At 40.2% G+C, this 20,537-nt stretch overlaps 4 protein-coding genes and 1 long non-coding RNA gene across 6 annotated transcripts in view; 3 read left to right on the top strand and 2 right to left on the bottom strand.

Annotated features, from left to right (window-relative positions):
* Nucleotides 1-20: 20 nt before the first annotated feature.
* Nucleotides 21-1,794, top strand: LOC113575609 (SLC35A4 upstream open reading frame protein-like). Of its 2 annotated transcripts, XM_027007194.2 has the most exons (4): nucleotides 23-394; nucleotides 866-964; nucleotides 1,175-1,384; nucleotides 1,754-1,794. In XM_027007194.2, exons 1-3 carry the CDS (start codon nucleotides 380-382, stop codon nucleotides 1,373-1,375), a joined length of 315 nt encoding a protein of 104 aa, XP_026862995.2. In that variant the 5' UTR covers nucleotides 23-379; the 3' UTR covers nucleotides 1,376-1,384; nucleotides 1,754-1,794. The 2 variants fall into 2 exon arrangements, with proteins under 2 accessions (XP_035379771.1, XP_026862995.2); XM_035523878.1 differs by lacking the exon at nucleotides 1,754-1,794 and having other exon boundaries at nucleotides 21-394; nucleotides 1,175-1,714.
* Nucleotides 1,795-1,811: 17 nt separating this feature from the next.
* slc35a4 (solute carrier family 35 member A4) lies at nucleotides 1,812-3,457 on the top strand. Its single transcript, XM_027007193.2, has one exon. The coding sequence runs from the start codon at nucleotides 2,114-2,116 to the stop codon at nucleotides 3,083-3,085; it is 972 nt and encodes a 323-aa protein (XP_026862994.2). The 5' UTR covers nucleotides 1,812-2,113; the 3' UTR covers nucleotides 3,086-3,457.
* A 4,783-nt stretch (nucleotides 3,458-8,240) lies between these two features.
* cd74a (CD74 molecule, major histocompatibility complex, class II invariant chain a) lies at nucleotides 8,241-11,931 on the bottom strand. Its single transcript, XM_027007186.2, has 8 exons — nucleotides 11,723-11,931; nucleotides 10,444-10,613; nucleotides 10,081-10,178; nucleotides 9,860-9,908; nucleotides 9,555-9,659; nucleotides 9,259-9,456; nucleotides 8,839-8,841; nucleotides 8,241-8,686 (listed from the first exon to the last, which is right to left on the bottom strand). Exons 1-8 carry the CDS (start codon nucleotides 11,788-11,790, stop codon nucleotides 8,682-8,684), a joined length of 696 nt encoding a protein of 231 aa, XP_026862987.2. The 5' UTR covers nucleotides 11,791-11,931; the 3' UTR covers nucleotides 8,241-8,681.
* Nucleotides 11,932-12,247: 316 nt separating this feature from the next.
* On the bottom strand, nucleotides 12,248-19,441 carry LOC113575600. Its single transcript, XR_003410432.2, has 2 exons — nucleotides 19,055-19,441; nucleotides 12,248-13,225 (listed from the first exon to the last, which is right to left on the bottom strand). It is a non-coding gene; the product is annotated as an uncharacterized LOC113575600 (long non-coding RNA).
* ndst1a (N-deacetylase/N-sulfotransferase (heparan glucosaminyl) 1a) overlaps nucleotides 18,535-20,537 on the top strand; it is a 50,884-nt gene continuing 48,881 nt past the window's right edge. The window contains exon 1 of the mRNA XM_027007181.2: nucleotides 18,535-18,757. The gene's annotated coding sequence lies outside the window, so the exon portion shown is untranslated. The remainder of the gene's footprint in view (nucleotides 18,758-20,537) is intronic.

The following is a 20,537-nucleotide window of genomic DNA, read 5'->3' as shown; positions in this document are numbered from 1 at the left end:
TGAGCTAAAATAATATTTTAACTTTGAGTACGATATGCTACATCTTATTATTTTTTAATAGGTGCTTTAGTCAGATGTTGTAGTGTTTTGTAGTGGTATTAGTGCTTTGTACAGAAATGTAATTACTTTAATCATATACTAAACTTTTGTAAGCACCCGCAAACAAATTTAAAGAGAAACATTTTATGTAACGACTAAAGGATTACTGCTATCTAAATTACACACACACACGAAATCATATCGCCACCCCAAACCCCCCACTGCAAAGAAGCCAGTTAGTCAGGCATAACTAGTTGTGTACCTATCGTATAATGCCAAGACGGAATAAGACGATCACGGATGTAAACGTACATCGTCGTCGCTAGCTACTTGAGGAAGAATGGCAAATGACAAGGTGAGTTAGAAGTGAATTCTAGTTTCCCCGTTAACGAACAAGTAAGCGTTTCTGTCTCCTGAATCAAATGTATATGATCTAACGACGTATTAATGGACTGTTAGCATTATCACTGCTTTGTGTGGGGGAAAAAATACAGCAAACGAACACAAACACGATCTCTGCAAGCTAACCTAGCTAGGTTAGCTAAGCTAGCTGGTTAGTTTGTACATGAATGTTTCACATTTGGGGAGTTAAACTATTTACCTACATAACGGAGCACTTGTCAGTTCTCCATGTCATTCGATGTTTAATGTGGGGCCGTTTATTCGCTAAGAAATGCCAGCTAGCTACTTACTTACTTACTTACTTACTTACTTACTTTTAAAAGTTCGTTGACTTGGTTAGCTAGGGTTCACACTGTAATGCTGGCTGGGTGAAGGTTAGGCCTCAACACCAGCGTGTACTGGGGATGTGTGTTGTGTTTCCCAGGACCCCTTAAATCAGCTAAAGAACCTCGCACAGCTCAAAGACCAACTGGAAGATCTCCAGAGACGAGTGGAGAGCGAAGTGCAGGCAGGGGTACCGCAGGTACTGCTGGACTACTGAAAATCCCCACAATCTCCATGTTTTGCTTCCATTATTTAACTGCTTTTGCAGGTTTGTTATGCTTGGAAATAACAAAGTGGCAAGTTAATTTAAAGAGTTTTAATGAAAGGCCCTATTGTAGCACATCTAAAATGTATTTCATTAGAGTTTAATTTGTGTTGTACTGAGGGTGAATGGCTTTGATTTCTCCAGGGTGGTTCACTGCTGGCCTCCCCTTTCCTGAAGGGATTCCTGGCTGGCTATGTGGTTGCCAGGCTACGTGCCTCTGCAGTTTTGGGGGTTGCCATGGGAACCCTCACAGGCATGTATGTTGCTCAGAACTATCAGGTGCCTAATATTGAAAAGACCATAAAGGACTATATGGACACTCTGAAGAAAGGTCCCAGTAATTAACAAAAAGAGGTAACTTTGTTTTCTTAATTGAAGATGAACAGATTGCATTGCTGCTAGCTTCCTAGTAGCACAACTCCATATATGAGCTCTGTTCCTGCTCTCTGCTTGACCCTTTCCTTGAAGACTGAACTAATAAGTGTTGTCTAAGAGCAAGTGGATGTGGAGTCTGAATGAGACATGGGGGGGGGGATTTGGTGAAGAAGAGTTGATGGAATAAGGATTGTATTAATGTACATGATGCTGTGTTGTATGTCATATAATTTCTTTTGGAAAGTTTGCTGTAGTCTTGTTGGTTAATGTGATTTAAAAATATATATATTTTATTTTGCATATTAAAAAGGCAGACTTTAGAGGTTTTTTTTTTTATTACATTTACAGGATTTAGGTGGCACTTTTATCCAGAGCAACTTACAATCATCACTGAACACAACTTGAGCAACTGAGAGATAAAGGCCTTGCTCAGGGACACAGAAGTAGCAACCTGGTGTTGGGGCTTGAACTGGCAACCTACTGAGCTAGCACTGCCCCCCTCAATATGGTTTAGTTAGGAAGTTTGTATGCTTGCCTTAAGAGTATTGTCCAATGCTATTTTGAATTAGTTATCACCAGTATTTACCAAATGCAGCTGAAATCAATTCAAACACCTGTTCCCAAAGCAGGGGGAAAAGGAGTCTTGATGTTGACTCCCATCTGGGTATGATCACAGGACAACATAGCCCCAGTTTTTACATTTAGAAGATGATCATCATCGAGAATGTTGGTTCAGATGAACCAGACCCTCCCCACCGTAGACGGTTGCTCCAAACCGCTCTCTGGGCCGTTCTGCTGGTGCTCCTAGTACTCATCTATGGCTCTCATGCTCCCCTCATCGCCCTCACTAAAGCAGGTGGCCACGTTCCATTCAGCCCCTCCTCCTGCGTTGTCCTGATCGAGTTCATCAAGTTGCTTCTCTCTCTGTGCACTGTGCTGGCCACGGGAAACGTCCGTGCGCTCTGGGCCTCGGTGTCCTGGATGGCAGCAGCCCCGTACGCCATGCCAGCACTCTTCTACGCCTTCAACAACAACCTGGTGGTGGTTATGCAGGCCTACATGGACCCCAGTTCCTTCCAAGTGCTTAGCAACCTGAAGATCGCCTCCACCGCCCTGCTCTACACCTCTTGCCTGGGTAGGAGACTGAGGCCCACACAGTGGCTGGCCTTGGGCTTTCTCATGGGGGCTGGGGTGTGCCACAGCTACAGCAGCCTGGATCCAGAGGACCAGGATGGGGAGGGGGAACGTGAGGTTCACATTACCACTTGGGGCCTGCTGATGGTACTCGCATACTGCATCGTGTCAGGGCTGGCTGCAGTCTACACCGAGAGAGTCCTGAAAACCCAGCATCTGCCGCTGAGCCTGCAGAACTCCTTCCTGTACACGTTTGGCGTGGGGATAAATTTGGCTTCCAATGTCTACAGCAGCAGCGGAGAGCGCGCGTTCCTGGAAGGCTATTCTGCAGCGGTGTGGGTCATTGTAGCCGGACAGGCAGCCAATGGCCTACTGATGTCCGTGGTCATGAAACACGGAAGTGGAATCACACGTCTCTTTGTCATCTCCTCTGCCATGCTGGTCAACAGTGTTCTGTCCTGGGGGCTCCTGGGGTTGCGGCTCACCCCCTTCTTCCTTTTGCCTGTGCTGATGATTGGCGTGGCTGTGCACCTGTATTACAGGTAATGGATCTGAAGGTAGAGCCAAAATGATGCCACTTGAGTCAGCGTAGCCTGTAAGATTTCTTCCTGAAATCTTGTTTCTTTATTCTTTGACTATTACTTCCTATATGGGTAAAGGTTTAAAAGAAATAATCAAAAACAAACTGCATTTTTAATATATTTTTATTATTGTTTCAAAATGTTTAATAAATGAATGTTTAAAATTCTCATGTTCTTCATTTATGTATTTTTGCTTTAATTTCAAGTCAAAATGAATTTAATTTCTTGAATGTTCATCTCATTTTTGCAATCATGCTAAACAATGCAAAATGGTACATAGTGCAGATTGAAAGTATTTATGAATGAAATGTGCAAATAAATATAAACATTTATCGTGTCTCTTCTGTGGATTTGTTTGAATGTGCACTTAAACATTTTTTTTTTAGCTACATTAAACTATGTTGTTGTCTTCTATGCCATTAATGCATTAACATTTATGCACCTTTTATATCAGAGAACCAAGTGTTACTAACTCCACTGGAGTAACCAGACGTGTGTGTGTGTGTGTGTGTGTGTGTGTGCGTGTGTGCGCGCGCGTCCGTCCGTCTGTCCTTCACTGCTTGCTGGGCACATCCAGGGCCTTCAGCTCTGCCAAAGCTACGAGAAGGTAAAACAGGAAGACGCTGGGATCTCTGGTGTGTTAGAGGTGAAATAAGGTGATTTTGGTTGTTTCTGGTCGTTATTTGGATGTAGCGTGGCACCGAGGGCTTCGACTTTAGCCGATTATGTCCATGAAGTATTGCTTATGTTTCCTGATGTCTGTGCAGCAAATGGTAATATTCAGATCTGTTTTAAATCTGACCAGAACATGTTCACACGTACAGACATGGTCATTTCAGTGGATGACAATGTAAATATGTTTTGAGTATTTCACCGTTGTCGTGTTTCATAAAGAAATACTTCACCCTAAAACCCTTTGCATTGCTAAAAATCAAATCAAAGCTTACAGTCTAAACAACAAGTGAGGTCGTACACGGTTGGTGCTTTCGGGTAAGTCACCAGGTCACAGGACTGAGATTTCAGGGAAGTAGTTTGTCACCTTTGCGGAGCTGTGTGTTGTGGGCTGTTAGCTGCTGGTTCTGGTAGGACAGGTGCACAGCGTCCTGAGCAGCCCCCAGGACCAGACTCTTGTACCGACCCTCTGCCATGCGCTTCTGCTCCTCCAGCACCTGCCGGTACGTGCGGAAGACCTGCGCATGCAAACGGAGAGGGTGAGGGGACAAGTCCAGCTTCAGTCATTTTTAATAGAAGATTTAGAACATTTTTGTTTTCTTTTTTGAATCAATGGCTTTTGAATCTGGCAATAATCAAAGGAACTTATTAATTAATTTACAGCATTTAGACACTTTTATCCAAAGCAACTTACAATTATGACTGAGTACAGTTTGAGCAATTGAGGGTTAAAGGCCTTGCTCAGGGGCCCAAAAGTGGCAACTTGGCACTGGTGGGGTTTGAACCAGCAGCATCCAATAAAGAGTCAATTACCTCAACCGCTGAGCTACCACTGCCCTTTTAGTATGTAAATGTGAGGTGCGAGAGATCAGGTCAGGTCAGGTGAAAGGCTTCAGTGCCCCACCTGTAGGCTCTCCTCCCTGAGACGGTTCATTTCCTGTTGGTGGAGTTTGTACTGGGCCTCCAGGCCTGCCTCGGCCTGCTGGCTCTCCCTGCGCAGGGCCTCGATCTGCAGTATCAGGACCCTCCTCTCCCTGTTCAGGTACAGCACCTCCCACTTCAGCCCCTCTGCCTGCGGAGGGCAGACGGACAGACAGGACGTGGGACATAACAAACAGCAACAGCACCCAAGACAAATATTCAGATTAGTACAGCGGCGGGAATGTCCTGGTGGACATCAAAGGTCAGCGCAGCATCGTGTACTGTTAAAAGTGTGCCATTTTACGTCACGCAGTGAGTAAAATACCCTGGCAGCACTAATCCATGCTCTCTGTCAACGTGATGCGTGTTTTAGGTGTTTGTATTGATTCTGAATAGCCAACACTGCTCCTGGAGGGCTACTCTCTGTGAGAGGTCAAACCGAAGATGGGCTTGGTGATGGTCCCCCAAACGGGAAGCAGCTCTTAGGACCGAGTCTCTATAGAAAATGATCTGGCATTACACTGGTGTACTACAAGGTGCTTGGTAAGAACAGAATCTTTAGCAACAGTAAACACAGCAACAGCTGTGGAGTGGACAGCGCTAACATCTGACCCGGATACATCACATTAGGCTCTATGCACACTTATAATGAAAACTGATCTTTAAAATCCAGGATGATTCATCATGTATGTGTGTAGTAGGACTCCACTAATGTAGTTGTAGTGAATATGATACATATTCAGAGTCTGAGACGGTGCAGTGACAGAACCATCTTACAGTTTCTTCTTGCAGCTCCGTCTCCATCTTCAACAGTTCCTCCTCTATCACTCTGTTGTGATCCTCCTTCAGTTTTCTACTCTGCTCCAGCAGGGTAGAGTACTCCAAGTGTGACCATGCTGTCACCTAGTGGATGTCAGGTGCAATGTCAGTCAGGACATTACAGCGTGATTGGCTCGCCTGAGTAAAATCCTGCCAATACTGTATTGATCAGTCTGGTAGCTTCATTTGTTATCAGTTCAGATCAGTCATTATGATTTACTCTGATTAATTATCAATGAAAATTAACCTTGATCGGCAATGTTTTACAAAAAGAGGATAATGTAATGTAATGAAAACATGTTGAAATGCTGCCACGTACGGAGCTAGGGCTGAGTCCTGAGAGGTTTGGGTCTTTGAGAGTTTCCGTCTGCCTCTCGGTCTCTCCGTGCAGTTCCTCTTTGAGCTTCCGGATGCGTGCGACTCTTTCCCGGTTCCTTTCCACACTGGCTCTGCCCTCTGCCAACATCAGCAGTGTTGCCACACCACCGTCTCAAACCGGCTCTTTAAACACATACGTCCATACCTTTAAGATGCGTCTCCATCTCCTCTCTCAGAAGGCCCAGGAGTTGTCTCTTCCTCTCTGACTGGTGCCTGTCCATTGTCGGTTCCCCATCCGGTCCGTCCTGCAGCCGGCCGCAGACAGACAGGCAGACAGACAGACAGACCTTTTGTCTTTTCCAGTTACACGGTTGTTCATAGGAATCGTAGGACTACATTTAGTCTTCCTTTGATAAGCTTTTCCTGCTTGTCCTACACCATGACTGCATCGAATCCTCTGGTTTCATTTCATTTCTGCATTTACAAGCTTGGTGAAATGTCTTCTGTGTTTAGAAGAGGTAGAATACACTGTAAAAACATGTAAATATCCACGTTGAAAGGTTCCCCTTCACATTTTAAAAATGTGTTCTTTTACATTTTACATAATAAAATATTGATATGGCAGACAATACGTACGAGTGTGTTCATGCTGGATGGCTGTGGTCTGGTTTCTCCTGCTCTGCACTGTGCATGTGCTCCAATGTGCAATCAAATATTCATCAGCTAGTGTCTGCTTTCTTCTGTCTGAGCTAAAGTGGCTGAAGCATCTAGATGTGTTGGAAAGCGCACTGTTATGATCCGGATTAACTCCCAGACTGTCCATGCTTTTAAGTGAGATTTAAATGAGATGGTCTAGACGCCATCAAAAAACATCAGCAGTGTTGAAATTGTGGGGAGCACCTACTGCACTATCTGGAAAATTGGCCAAAAGACTTGGTTAGTTCAGTGACAGTTGTTAATTTATTGTGACATAAAACTGATATTTATGTGTGGGTTTCCTCCGGGATCTCCGGTTGCCTCCCACAGTCCAAAAACATGGAGGTTTGGATGATTGGACACTCTAAATTGTCCTGAGAGAGTGTGTGTGTGTGTGTGTGTGTGTGTGTGTGTGTGTGTGTGTGTGTGTGTGTGTGCGGTCCCCCAGGGGCTGTGGTTTCTGACTGAATTTGCTGTGTGCAAATTGGCTGCTGCTTCTCATTAGTTGTGTGTGTTTAAAAAAAGAAAAAAAGAAAGAAAATATATTTGTAAAGTGTCCTTGTGTTTGAGAAAGGAGCTATATAAATGCAACTAATAATAATAATAATAATAATAATAATAATATATGGAGTTTTAATTGAAACTTTGTTTTCCTCATAACCATTTAAATACAGACTTTTAATCAAACAATTTTACAGCAATTTTAAAGAGCACCACAAAGTCTTTTATCATGTATCATTCAAATTTCATTTGCTTTGACATTTAATAATTATTTTGTAATATTATAAAAGTGTGCAAGTACTGGCGATAATTCAAGGATTGAAGGGGCCGTTATTTATATGTATTCATATGTCTTGTTAAATCGAAGCAATTCCAATATGAAATTAGGTCACACGCAGATAATACAGTGATGGAGTTTCTGTAAGTCTAGAACATACTCCAGATTCACAGTCATGCTGGTACTTTCAGACGTGCTACTGCTTTAGATCTACAGATCCACGTCCCTCACGGTTTCTCTCTGAGGGATATTAGTGGAACTAGGTCGGTAGTCGGCAGGCAGAAGCAACCAGGTGTTACAGTCAGCCTGCTAATTTGGGTCATTCTGTACAAATGCGCCCCTTAGTGGCCTTTATTAGCCATTCCTTTTCTTTTTAATTTTTTTAACGTGTATCCTCCACTAGTCTTCATAACTAGGTGTATCTAAAATTTTCACCTTTGTTGCAAAAGGTGCTTTAAAATTTGTAGAAAATATATAAATCTGTTTTATTGTAATGTATATTATATAATGTTTTATCAGTTTTGTATCTTAAAATATGTTAAATTATACGATTCCTTTTTCTATCAGTACTATATGTATATTCCCAAGTTTCTGTAACCATTTTTATTGTGTCATACCAAATAAAAAGAATATTTTATATATAATACAGATATTCAGAATTGTAGTAAAGTACACAGAGATCCAGAGATACAGAACGTTTCGGACTGATGTCCGTCATCAGCTAATGTCCTGTTTCTCTGGAAACTCCCTGTAGTTTACTACAATGTTGAATATCTCTACATCTCTTACTGCAGCCCACTACAGTTACTCACCTGGAACCTTCTTCAGATTTACATATATTTGTTTATTAAGGAGCTGAAGGAAATCAGTGAAATGCCTTTCCTGTAGGTTTGATGCAGAAGCAACCAGGCACGTATGGTGTAGAAAGGCATCATTTATTCAGAGCTCTTATGTACAGTACATTCTGTTAAATGCATTCACAACACTAACAGTCTACTGCCATCTCTAAAAGAGGCTTATACTTAGATAGAAAATAGATATATTTCCTTATTATTATAGCAATAGTTTACTCATAGAATAGAATATAAAACAGGCACAGAAGCTCTGTGTGTGTGTGTGTGTGTGTATGTGTAACAGTGTTAGTTGTCTCTCTTAAACAGAACAAACAGAATGAGATGCTAACTGAATTTATTTGCTATAATCACAATTTATAATCACCTTGATCAGGACCAATCAGGGAGACAGGTAGAGGAAAAGACAGGGAGGTCAGTAGGATCATTTTCATGTGGAGTCTCTTTATTGGAGTCTTTATTCATCATTTAAGAAAGAGAACTTTTCATCTTCCACTCTGCTGACTTTAATCTGGGATAAGAAAAATATGTGTGTGTTAGAACGCATGCATTTGTAAATCTTTGTCATCACTGACTGTTTACACACTGACCTAGACTAACACAAGGCATAAACAAGTTGTTTATTTGCTTATGTGTGGATTTCTGGATAAGTCAGATACTCACTGACTGTAGTGGATCCATCATCAATCAGCACATGTAACCAGAGAGCAAAACACCACATATCAGTAATGGACCAAATATGTCACATAAATAGCTGCATGCGACTGAACTTAGAAAAACATTTATTAAACAGTGACCTTAGTCTCAGTCAGCATTTGTGGCGTTTGTGTAAATATTATTTGTATTATTATATTATTACTGAAATTATTGAACTATATGAATATTATTTAAATAATATATTATTTATATATGAAATTAGGCTATTGTGTTAGTGTCAGTCTTTTCCCGAATCCTTTAGTCATAATGGAGTTAAAGGAATGATCATGACCTTGACCTTGTTGCCACATAACACTGCATTTTATTAATAAAGCTGACGTGATTTAAAGCAGCACACATCTGCTCTTCTAAGCGTTGTGTACTCACCGCCTCCGCAGTCCCTCGTTTCGCGACTCAGGGTTCCGGGGATCTCGTTGCCATCCTTGTCGACGCACCAGCAGTACCCGGTGCTGTGCCAGCACTGCAGGGGCCGGTAGTTGCCCTGTTCATCGCACTGGGGGGCGTAGAAGCCGGGCTTCACGCCCTTCTGAGCCATCAGCTTACACTTGCCCTCCACCTCCAGCACTGCACAGGGAGAGGAGAATGAAGCCCGCCGCAAGGAAACGTGGGACATTCTGGTGTGGGTGTGGGTGTGTGTGTGTGTGAGGAAGGAGCTGTCATACTGGGAACTTCACTGTTCTCTTCCTCCACCTTGTCCTCCATGATGTAGGTTTCTAGGGGCAGGTTCCTCATGGGGACCTGCATCCTCTTGGGAGTCAGTCTGGAACCTTCCAACAACACATGCGCTTATGGTCACATGGTCCAAACATGGGTCCTTTCTTTTCACTTAACATACTGCTGTTATTTCATAGGGATTTGATCGTTTCAAATCGTGAATGAGAAATTCTTAAAAAAACCAAAAAAACCAAAAAAGTACTTATCATTTGACAATCATGTAATAACAAAGTAATATTTTTCTTTTCTGTACCATAAACGAGGCCACTTCCCTCCCTCTGGAAGCTGGTTGATTGCACTTTCTGTCAAAATCAAGAATGAACCAATCAACAGCAAGTCAAGAAAACTGGAACCCAATACAGTCCACGTTCTTCATAGTCATGAATGACCTGTTAGGTCAGTCTGGGGTGTTTTTTGGCGGTGTACAGCATCTGTTACTACAGCAGTGTGTTGGCACTGTAACGCAGGTCTCACCGAGAGAGGCACTGTCCCTTTGGGGACGCTGTCATCATCTGTCAGGCTTTTCAACAGTGGCATACTGTTCATGGGCACATGCATCATTTTAGGAGCAGCTGAGGGAAGAACGCAAAGAAGCCAAATCAGGGCTGAGCACAAATTCCAATTTTATTAATCAACTTTTAGCTGACACTTTTATCCAAAGCAACTTACAATTATGACTGAGTACAATTGGAGCAATTGAGGGTAAAGGGACTCGCTCAGGGTCCAACAATGGCAACCAAGCAGTGGTGGGACTTGAACCGGTAACTTTCTGATTACTCAACCACTGCTTTGGTAATACTGGAATGTAGGTTCTGCCCTCGTTCTGCGTTCTCTTACCTGACACCCGGCGGGTGAGCTCCTTCTTCATGTTCTCCTGCCCTCTCTCCAGGGCGCTGATGTGCTCTCTCTGGCCCAGGACGAAGTAGGCAGTAATGGCCTGCCCGGCCAGCAAGAGGCAGGCCAGCACAGTCAGGCCTGCCACCTTGAATGCCTTGGCATTGGAGTTTCTGTACAGATGATGAGAGAAGAGAGTTGTCCGCTTTGATTTATATATATATATATAATTTTTTAAAAATATCACAGGTTTCTAGCCTGGCTTTTTTTCTCAGCAATTAAAAATTATTTTAGATGATTAAAAGAAATTTCCAAAAGTTATTATGTATTGCAATTTTATTTTGTCTATCATTTTCTTCATGATTTAAAACATTTCTTAAATGTATTTAAAAATGCACTACATAGATGCCCTACATAGTTAATATTAATAATAATAATGATTAATAATAACAACAATAATCATATCTATTATTATTATTATTATTATTATTATTATTATTATTATTATTATTATAATATCTATATTCCCTAATTATTTATAATAGTTTATTCGTATGTAAATAAATTATTATCAGTTATTTGAGAGATTTTTACAAATCAGTTTAAAATTCTAATTGTTTGGATTTTTTTAGCCAAACTGACAAACAAGAGCCTGTAGTTTCTCAACTGAAACAAATTGTTTGATACGCCGAATGTTTCCGTACACAGTTGTCAAAGATATGCACGACGTTCGGAAACAGAAAGACTAGTACCAAAAAACAACAAAACAAAAACAAAAACAAAAAAAGTAAGAAAGAAAGAAAGAAACAAAAAACCCAAATCAGTTGCACATCTTTCTTTTCAACGCGTTATTCGCTTTCATATGCCAAATGCCAATCGCTACTAGTTTCAAGTCTGACGTCACACATTGCTAGGTAGAATTGGTTTCCTATTCTGTGCAGGATTGAAAAAAATGTAATACAGGCTAAAGTACATACTTTAAAATGCATTGTGTTATAACTTATTTTCTTGTTAAAACATTTAATTTCCTAACGTCAGAAAACTACTGTCAGACGTATTGTGTCGTTTCAAATACCTATCAAAAAGTGAAATTTTCTATAGTTCTGATAAAAATATTGACTCAGTTGCACATATTGCAAAGAACCCTAATACCTTCAATTAAACTGGCCTTTAAGTAGGAAATTCTCTAGAGAAGGTAGCTTACAGATATTTGGCCAATAGGCGTACAAATGATCAGCGTAATCTAAATTTCTACAGAGTATTTGGAGTTTGTGTCTCTCACCTTGGTTGAGTCACGGTATCGGAGCTGGCTGAGCGCTCCAGGAGCGCCTCGTTGTGCTGATTTTCCATTCCACAGGTGCGTGTGCGCTGTCTCGATCTACTGAAGACTTTAAGAAAATGACTGAACTAATGAAAGGCTATAAACACGTTTTAACCGCTGTGGGATGGCGTATTTTTTCCTGGTCCGACGGAAAGCCCCAGATTTTAGAGGTAACGCGGTGTGGATTCAGTTCTCCTTTTTTTTTTTTTTTGCTGTTACATCTGAGATTTGATTGGTCCGTCTGAGCATAATCATCAGTTGATGGGAAAACGGATCCTTGAATCAAGTGTTGAAATGAGGAAAGATGCGACATAAAATTATTGGCTACAAATATTTTACACAGCACTTGGTACACATATATGCGGAACATGTGAACTTCTAAAAATATTTGAGATGGTTATTGTTGTGACGGTGATCTCTAGTGTTTACGATAAACATTGGCCACACAGTACAACAAGAAGCAAAAGGCAATAACTTTATGGCAAGTTAGTTTTACTGACTTCATCAGTCCACTGATGAATCATTTATTAAAAGAGGATTTCTGGACATGACAAGGCTGTTAAATTAACGTCCGATTTCCGAGTGGTTTCGTATATACTTTACCCAGATACAACTGAGTCACTTTCTACTGTCCTGACTGATTCGATAATAGGACATATATTAGCTGTTTATCTAAAACACGTAGTTAATTTTTTTCTTCAAAAGAGGAAGCAAGTAATACCTCAGAAACAGACACAGCAACTACACAGTCTATTATTTCAGTTAAGATCCATCACTTGCATGTGAAAACTGATTCTTAGGAATAGTTAGGACTGTCCCATTCTTACTAGTGCCTATGTAACATCCTTTAGTTTAGAATTTTATCTGAGCTACATTAAATGTGGTAACCAAGTGAATGCTAGCTATTTAAATATTATGGATTTGTGCTGTCATGTGTTTTTTATGATGCCTGTTTGCATTTTTGTTGTGTTTTTTTTTTGTTAAAACTGGCTGCAAACAAGATTTTATTACAACAAATCACATTGAACTTATCTAAACTGAGGTTTTTGAGCACTGTGTTTGGATGGTGGAAGGGGTGAGTTCAGCCATACACAAACTCAAAATCTTTTTTTAAAAAGTTGTATATCACTCTATCAGAGATATCAAAATTCAGATTTTCAAATGTGATGGAAAAGAAAGAGAACGCCACTAAAGTGTTAATACATTCCCAGTGGAAATAACAAGTACATGGCCTGCTTGTTTGTTCATCGACTACCAACGAGAAAGACGGCATTTTTCTCTTTCTTTTATAGTAAAGCCATCGAACAACAAATTTGGCTCATTCCAAGGCGTCTGAGGAGTGTGTGTGGAGGCTGGAGGGAGGTTTCCATGGCGTGGCGTGTACGGCCCTGGTGGTCCTGTCAGGGTCTTGGTCAGGGTCGTGGCACCTGTACTGCAGCTGGGCAGCTTCCTGGTGGAAATCACCTGGCACAAACAAAGGCAATAAATGCAGGACACAAAGCTTGTCTGTCCAGTTGGTTTGGCTGCATTCTTTTTTTGGTTATATAAGCAGGTGATTCCATATAATTTGAAACTTAGCTTTGATACTCTGGTTATGCGTGCTAAATTCATTGTAATTGTTAATAAATGTCTAGTGCATAAATCCCCCAAACACACTCTCCACCACAGTTTTGATAATGGTCACTTCAGAACTGCCTGTCTGCTGATACATGGAAAGTAAAAACTGTTCTATGTCTAGTGTCTAAACATCCGAACTGTGTGTGTGTTAAAGCAAGCAGACTCAAAATCAACCTAAATAAAGATATTTGGGATATATTGGAGCATAAAGACCAGATGGGTTTCTCTTCCTTCTGAAAATGTTTTCTTGTGACAAGAATTACATACCTCCTACCAGAAAAGGTCTGTTTAAAAGAAAGCAGTGGTATCTCAGAGAAAACAGACGTTAATCTATAATAAACAGTATGAAATGCAGAAACTTCTTAAAACTGCTTGATTGAAATACAAGGTGCACAGCGATGCAGTCACTAATTACACATTAACATCCTCCATCACGTTTTATGTTTAGTGATGGTTGTCGAAGGAAATAAATGTAGTACTTAACTGAATACAGCAGATGCATATCTGCTTATTTCTAACTCACTCATAAACTTATGTTTTTTTATTATCACTCTGTCCAATCACAAGCATAGTTATTGTTTACTTTGTTTTTGAACAGGTCACATCCGTTCACATCCAACAGGGCACACGGGGCAGTGTAATTTAAATCTGCCTCCACAATTATCCCCAGATTATACTTTAGTGTAAAAACAACTACTTTGCCCCTTTATCAAACTTAATTATATTAAGGCAGTTTTTCAGTAACTAGGACAAGTGCGCTGATGGCAAAGAGAAAATGGTATAAATTTTATTCAAAAATACAATCTAAATGAAATATGATTATGTGTGTAAATACCTACGTTATGTTGGTCATTAACATATCTTTCCATTTGCTTCAATCTAGACTTTTAACTTGTAGTGCTCCAATATTTTGTTGTGTGTTATAAACACAGCCATCAAGGCTACTATTACTACTACTACTACTACTACTGTTATTTCTACTAATATTATTAATAAAATTTAAATGATAATAAAAATCACAGCTAATAATTAAACATGGAAGTAGTTATACTTGGTGTTTTAAGATATATTACATTTACTTTTTTCTCTACAGGTGTTGGAATCATCTGAGAAATGCACTTTTTTACGTATGTTGTTTGATGTTTTATGGCATGTCTTCACTGGACCCTAGTATTTATCATTGTCCCTGATATTCTCAGTGGAATTCCCCTCAGGGGATCCTTGTTTACATACTATAACATCAGGCCATTCATATAATAGAAATAAATTAAATAGAAATTTAAGGGAATCCATAATTATCATGGTATAACACCAAGCCAAGTAAACTTCAGAAAAATTAGTCTGTCCACTCAGGAAGCTGAAGCGATTGTGCATCAATTTCACCTGCTTTAGTGCAAAAGTGATAACAGATGCACTGGAGAAGCGACAGGAGGGCAACCCCTCAAAGAGAATGGCGTTTTACATGTTGGTGGCCACACACAGTTAATCCCTCCTTATACCCCCCGATAGACTTTTCACTATAGTACTGTAGTTTTGTGTTTTGTTGGTGTCCTGGTCACTACTGGTGTCATGAGATGGTGCCTGCGCCTGATTCGTGCCATCGCAAGAAGGTTTGCTGTGTCACCCAGTACTGTCTCAAGAGCAGTTAGGAGACACCACAACACGGGCCACTACATGGGGAGAGCTGGACTGGGACGTAGAAAGACATCAACCCAGCGGCAGGACTGGGATCTGCTCCTTGGTGTGAGGAGGAACTGGACGAGAACTGGAGGAGAACTGCCAGAACGCTACAAAATGGCCTCCAGCAGGCATTGGCTTCATCACTTACATAATGTTGAAACATAATGTTAATGTTAATGTTTAGCAGGGAACAAAGTGGTGACATTTTGCCAACATACAACCTGTTGTTACATCCTTGCAACATTTTTTCCCAGAATTCTACAAAGATAAAAGCACAAATGCACAGAAGTTGCCAATTTATTGATCTGAAATCTAATAAAAGGAAGAGAAAATAACAAAGAGAACTAATGAAGAGAAGTACAACCTCAGTCCTATTTGTTGGCCAGGCAAAATGTATAACTTGACGCACAATACAGCTTATCTGCTGCTGGGAAATCACCCAGCAGAAAAGAGAGTCTTTCCTCTGTGTCATGCCTACACAGAAAGGAATTCAGTAAAATGCCATTAAGTGAATACAAACCTGCTTGCAGAAGTTGTATATCTGATTATTGCTAATCCACTAAAAAGTTGTAGTCTGCTTTTTAAAAATCGCTCTCATTCATAAATATGGTTGTTGCTAAAATGGACTTTCTTTGGTGGAGAGGTCACATGGGTGTTAATGAGATGAGCAGTGTAGTTTAGAACTGCTTCCATAAGCACGCAAAATTAAGCTTCAGCGTAACAACTAATTTGCCCCTTAATTGAACTAAATTATATTACGGCAGTTTTTCAGTAACTGATGGCAATAAGAGTATGAAAATATTCTAGGACGTGTGCAAATGTGCAGTTGATGGAGTGCATTAATTTTTCCCCATTTATGGAAATACTTCAAGCTGACCATAGGTCTGTCTGTATGCTGGCTTGCTGAATGTATTTGTAGAAAACGTTTTGCGTTCTTGTTGGCTGTAAAGAGATAACTACACTATATGTACAAAACCCACAATAAATGAATTGTAATAGAGCACCATGACACAATTTTTCCAATAAATGTTACAATGATGACTTAAAGTGACAAGATAAAACCAATACTATATGTATTACAGTATTATAACCACTGGTAGTACAATACTATAACCACTGATAGTACAGTACTATAACCAGTGGTAATACAATACTATAACCACTTGTAGTACAGTACTATAACCAGTGGTAATACAATACTATAACCACTGGTAAAACAATACTATAACCACTGGTAGTACAGTACTATAACCACTGGTAAAACAATACTATAACCACTGGTAGTACAGTACTATAACCGCTGGTAAAACAATACTATAACCACTGGTAGTACAGTACTATAACCAGTGGTAATACAATACTATAACCACTGGTAAAACAATACTATAACCACTGGTAGTACAGTACTATAACCACTGGTAAAACAATACTATAACCACTGGTTGTACAGTACTATAACCGCTGGTAAAACAATACTATAACCACTGGTAGTACAGTACTATAACTGTTGGTAAAACAGTATTATAACCACTGGTAGTACAGTACTATAACCGCTGGTAAAACAATACTATAACCACTGGTAGTACAGCACTATAACTGTTGGTAAAACAGTACTATAATAACTGGTAATACAATACTATAACCAGTGGTAGTACAGTACTATACCCACTGGTAATACAATAGCATAACCACTGGTAGTACAGTATTATAACCACTGGTAGTACAATACTATAACCACTGGTAATACAGTATTATAACCACTGGTAGTACAATACTATAACCACCGGTAATATAATACTATAACCACTTGTAGTACAGTACTATAACCACTGGTAAAACAATACTATAACCACTGGTAAAACAATACTATAACCACTGGTTGTACAGTACTATAACCACTGGTAATACAGTACTATAATAACTGGTAATACAATACTATAACCACTGGTAGTACAGTACTATTCCCACTGGTAATACAATAGCATAACCACTGGTAGTACAGTATTATAACCACTGGTAGTACAGTATTATAACCACTGGTAGTACAGTACTATAACCAGTGGTAATACAATACTATAACCACAGGTAAGACAATACTATAACCACTGGTAGCACAGTACTATAACCACTAGTAGTACAATACTATAACCATTGGTAATATAGTACTATAATCACTGGTAATACAATACTATAACCACTGGTAGTGCAGTACTATAACCACCGGTAATATAATGCTATAACCACTTGTAGTACAGTACTATAACCACCAGTAATACAGTACTATAATCACTGGTAATACAATACTATAACCACTGGTAATACAATACTATAACCACTGGTAGTACAGTACTATAACCAGTGGTAATACAATACTATAACCAGTGGTAATACAATGCACTGAAGCTTTGTTTTCTTTTTTTTATTGATGGTAGCCCCACCTTTTGAATATAGATGGTACAGAAGTGCCTGCCAGACAGAGACTTATGAGCTTAGAAATGCAGAGAACTGAATCCATGCAGCTCACTTTCACTCTACCAGAGCACCACTAGCACCAAAGAGGAAGCCCAGTGCCCCAGTCCTTCTACTGAACTGACATACACTGGTACCACTGATATAAGGCACTCCGTGCGTGTGTATCAGACACTCCCTCTTATCTGAATATTCCCCTAGGTGAGTATTTCCCAACACATTTCTTGTGGACAAGATGGTCCGTGTTTTTATTCTATCACAGCTCTATACACACCTGAACCAGTGCTCAAATACACAGAATCCAGGAAATTCTGGGGGACTCATGGGGCCCATCTGGGAGACCCACAGGACTGGGTTAGGAAACAGCACCCAAGCACAAGCATCCGCGTTACTGATGCTCATGTTCAGACAAACTTGTCTCAACTCATGAGATAATTACCAGATTTAGTAGATGTTTCCTCTGCATGTTGTCTCTACTTTTCTGGCCTTTGTTAGTTCTGCGGCAAGACGTGAATGCAAAGATTAAGTGCTTTATTGTTTCCATAACAAACACAACAAACACGATTAAGGTATAAAGACACAGAATTTGCCTTTCTTCTTTAAACAAGAACACACTCATTACACTAACTTAACTGAAGAAAATGTAAAAAAGATTACCCAGTCCAGATTCAAAACTGCAGACAAACCGAAACGTGTTGCTTAAAAATAAAGCGTTTATTAAGCTTAAATGCGTAGTTTATGAAATGCAGTTAAGCCTTAACTTTATTATGTATGCTAATAGCCTTTTGGAATTGAAGCACGAAATAAATCTATATATTGGTGATCAGTGGTTATTTTGAGCAATTTGACTCAATTCGAAATGAATTCGTTTCCATTATTTTTTCGACCCCGGAGAACTGTAATGATAGCATATAACCAGAAGATGGCGCCATCATAATGTTTTGGTTAGTTGTCTTGCGCCCCCTAGAGGTGATAATGCGTACTGGCCCCTATAAGCTCTAGAAATAAGTCTCATATTTCTGCCGTTGGAGTGGAAGAGAGCACGGGCAGGAATTCTTTCAGAAGGTGCACGAGTCTCGGCACGCGAGTCAACGCGCGTGCCGCTGAATTATCCTGTGCCAAGTCTGTCAGTGAGTCGAGCTTTCAAAACACGACATTTTAACGAATGGGTGTGTGAAGGACATCGGAAAATTAAAATAAAATGCTCTTTTCGAGGAAATCTGCTCTGTGGTGAGTACCGTGTGTCTGAATGTTTCGCTAGCGAAGTATTGTGGATGCTTAGCTCGGCTGCCGTCCTGAAATCTCGGCTGAAAGTAGTTCGGCTAGCTCACTAGCCCGCCTGTTAACCTAGCTGATACCATTTAAACTTGATATTCATTTCTGTAAGTCAACCTTCAACCATAAAATGCATTCTAAAACATTCATATAATTTTTTAAAGAAAACAAAAAAACCCGAACACAATTGTATTCCGTTTCTTTCTGGTAGCATAACCATGGTCTGCTGTGCTGTTAGGAGCGATAACTTACCAGTCACTGGCTGTAATGAATATGCAGTCACGAAAAGGCTTCGGCCGGTTTTGGCTGATTACATGGGCTGCACGGTGTGGAGGTTGTCGAGAGTCCCACCAGCAGGTGATGTGGGATAGTGTCATTCGGAAGGGCAACGCTGCGATCAGCAACTCTTGAAGTTGCAGAACTACAAGCAAAACACCAACCTGACATCATTTGATTTGCCTTGCGTGGGCAAGTCAGTTGCTTTTTTTCCCCCCCGTGTGAAACCTCAAACGCGCAATCATAAGCAAACTATTTGAAAGTTAGCTATCTCTAGATGTACAGGTAGTTGCATGAAGCGTGTGTTTTGTGTGTCATGTCGTGTTGTCACGCGTGTGATTAGGGTTATTAACACCGTGCATAAGGCTGGCGCTCTCCAGCAACAAATGTTGTGCAAGCAAGGAAAGTACTGCGTGTTATGTAGTGGAAAATTCACTTGCAAACGAAGGCGGTGGCAATTTTAGCAGTGCGTACCTCATCCATTTCTCAATTCATAATAAACCTGTGAATGAAGTATTCTCGAAAATGAAAGCAGATAATTAAGCTAAAAATGTCCCAATATAGCTATTAGCTATGTTGAATTACAGTCCCCCTCAAGCTGACTTATATAAAACCTGGAGTTAGTGAGTTTTAGGTACCAGTGTCACCTGGTGTAAACTCAGTATTCGTTTTGAGTCTTAGCTTGGTGTGGTGCACTTATTCGGACACATTGGTGGATCATTTTAGGTACATGTAATGTATCTAATAGGGTCCAATACATTTTATTTTGGCATCAACCTACCCAGTATTTTTGTCTTTCATGATGATCACTGTCAGATTAGGGGATCATGGAGGCATAAACCCTTGCTGTCTTAGTAGGGAGACTGTCAACACTGCATGTTTGATACTCATCGTTCACGTCCTTGCACGAGTTCCAAAGGTTGTTGGGGAGGAGGGTCAGGAAATTGTAAAGCAGGGCTTTCAACGAATACATCACAGAGGTTTTCAAACTAGGCAGGAAAATGGAATTCTTTTGTGCTGGACTTGTCATAGTATTGCTTTGATTATGTGACACTCCAAGGTCTGTTACTCACAGTCAATGCTCAAAATCAGGCCCGACACTGGGAATGTGTTGGTTATGACAAAATCATGACAAAATCTTGTCAAAATGGGGCTGAATTTGTTTGGTCCAAAGTTTTTTTTTTTGTTTGTTTTTTGTTTTAAATGCAAGACGTTTGTTATCTTTTTTTCTCCAAGAAAGTTAATAGCTACCTGTCAATTCATGAGGATTCTAGGGTTTGAATGTTCTACTCTTTAGGAGAGTTCTGTCTCAGAGATCTGACCAGGCGCTCTGAGAATTGTTAGCAAATGATTCTCTCCCATCTATGAGAAGCACTGAACGTGGATTTTGTTTAATGGAAGGTAGCCTCTGTCCTGCAGAGTCACTTGGTAGCCTGTTGGTATTTCCCATTTTCCCATG

Source organism: Electrophorus electricus, chromosome 2 (assembly GCF_013358815.1).
Source record: "Electrophorus electricus isolate fEleEle1 chromosome 2, fEleEle1.pri, whole genome shotgun sequence".
Taxonomy (NCBI): Eukaryota; Metazoa; Chordata; class Actinopteri; order Gymnotiformes; family Gymnotidae; genus Electrophorus; species Electrophorus electricus.
The sequence above is the reverse complement of the archived record's forward strand: the minus strand, read 5'-3'. Positions and strand labels throughout refer to the sequence as shown.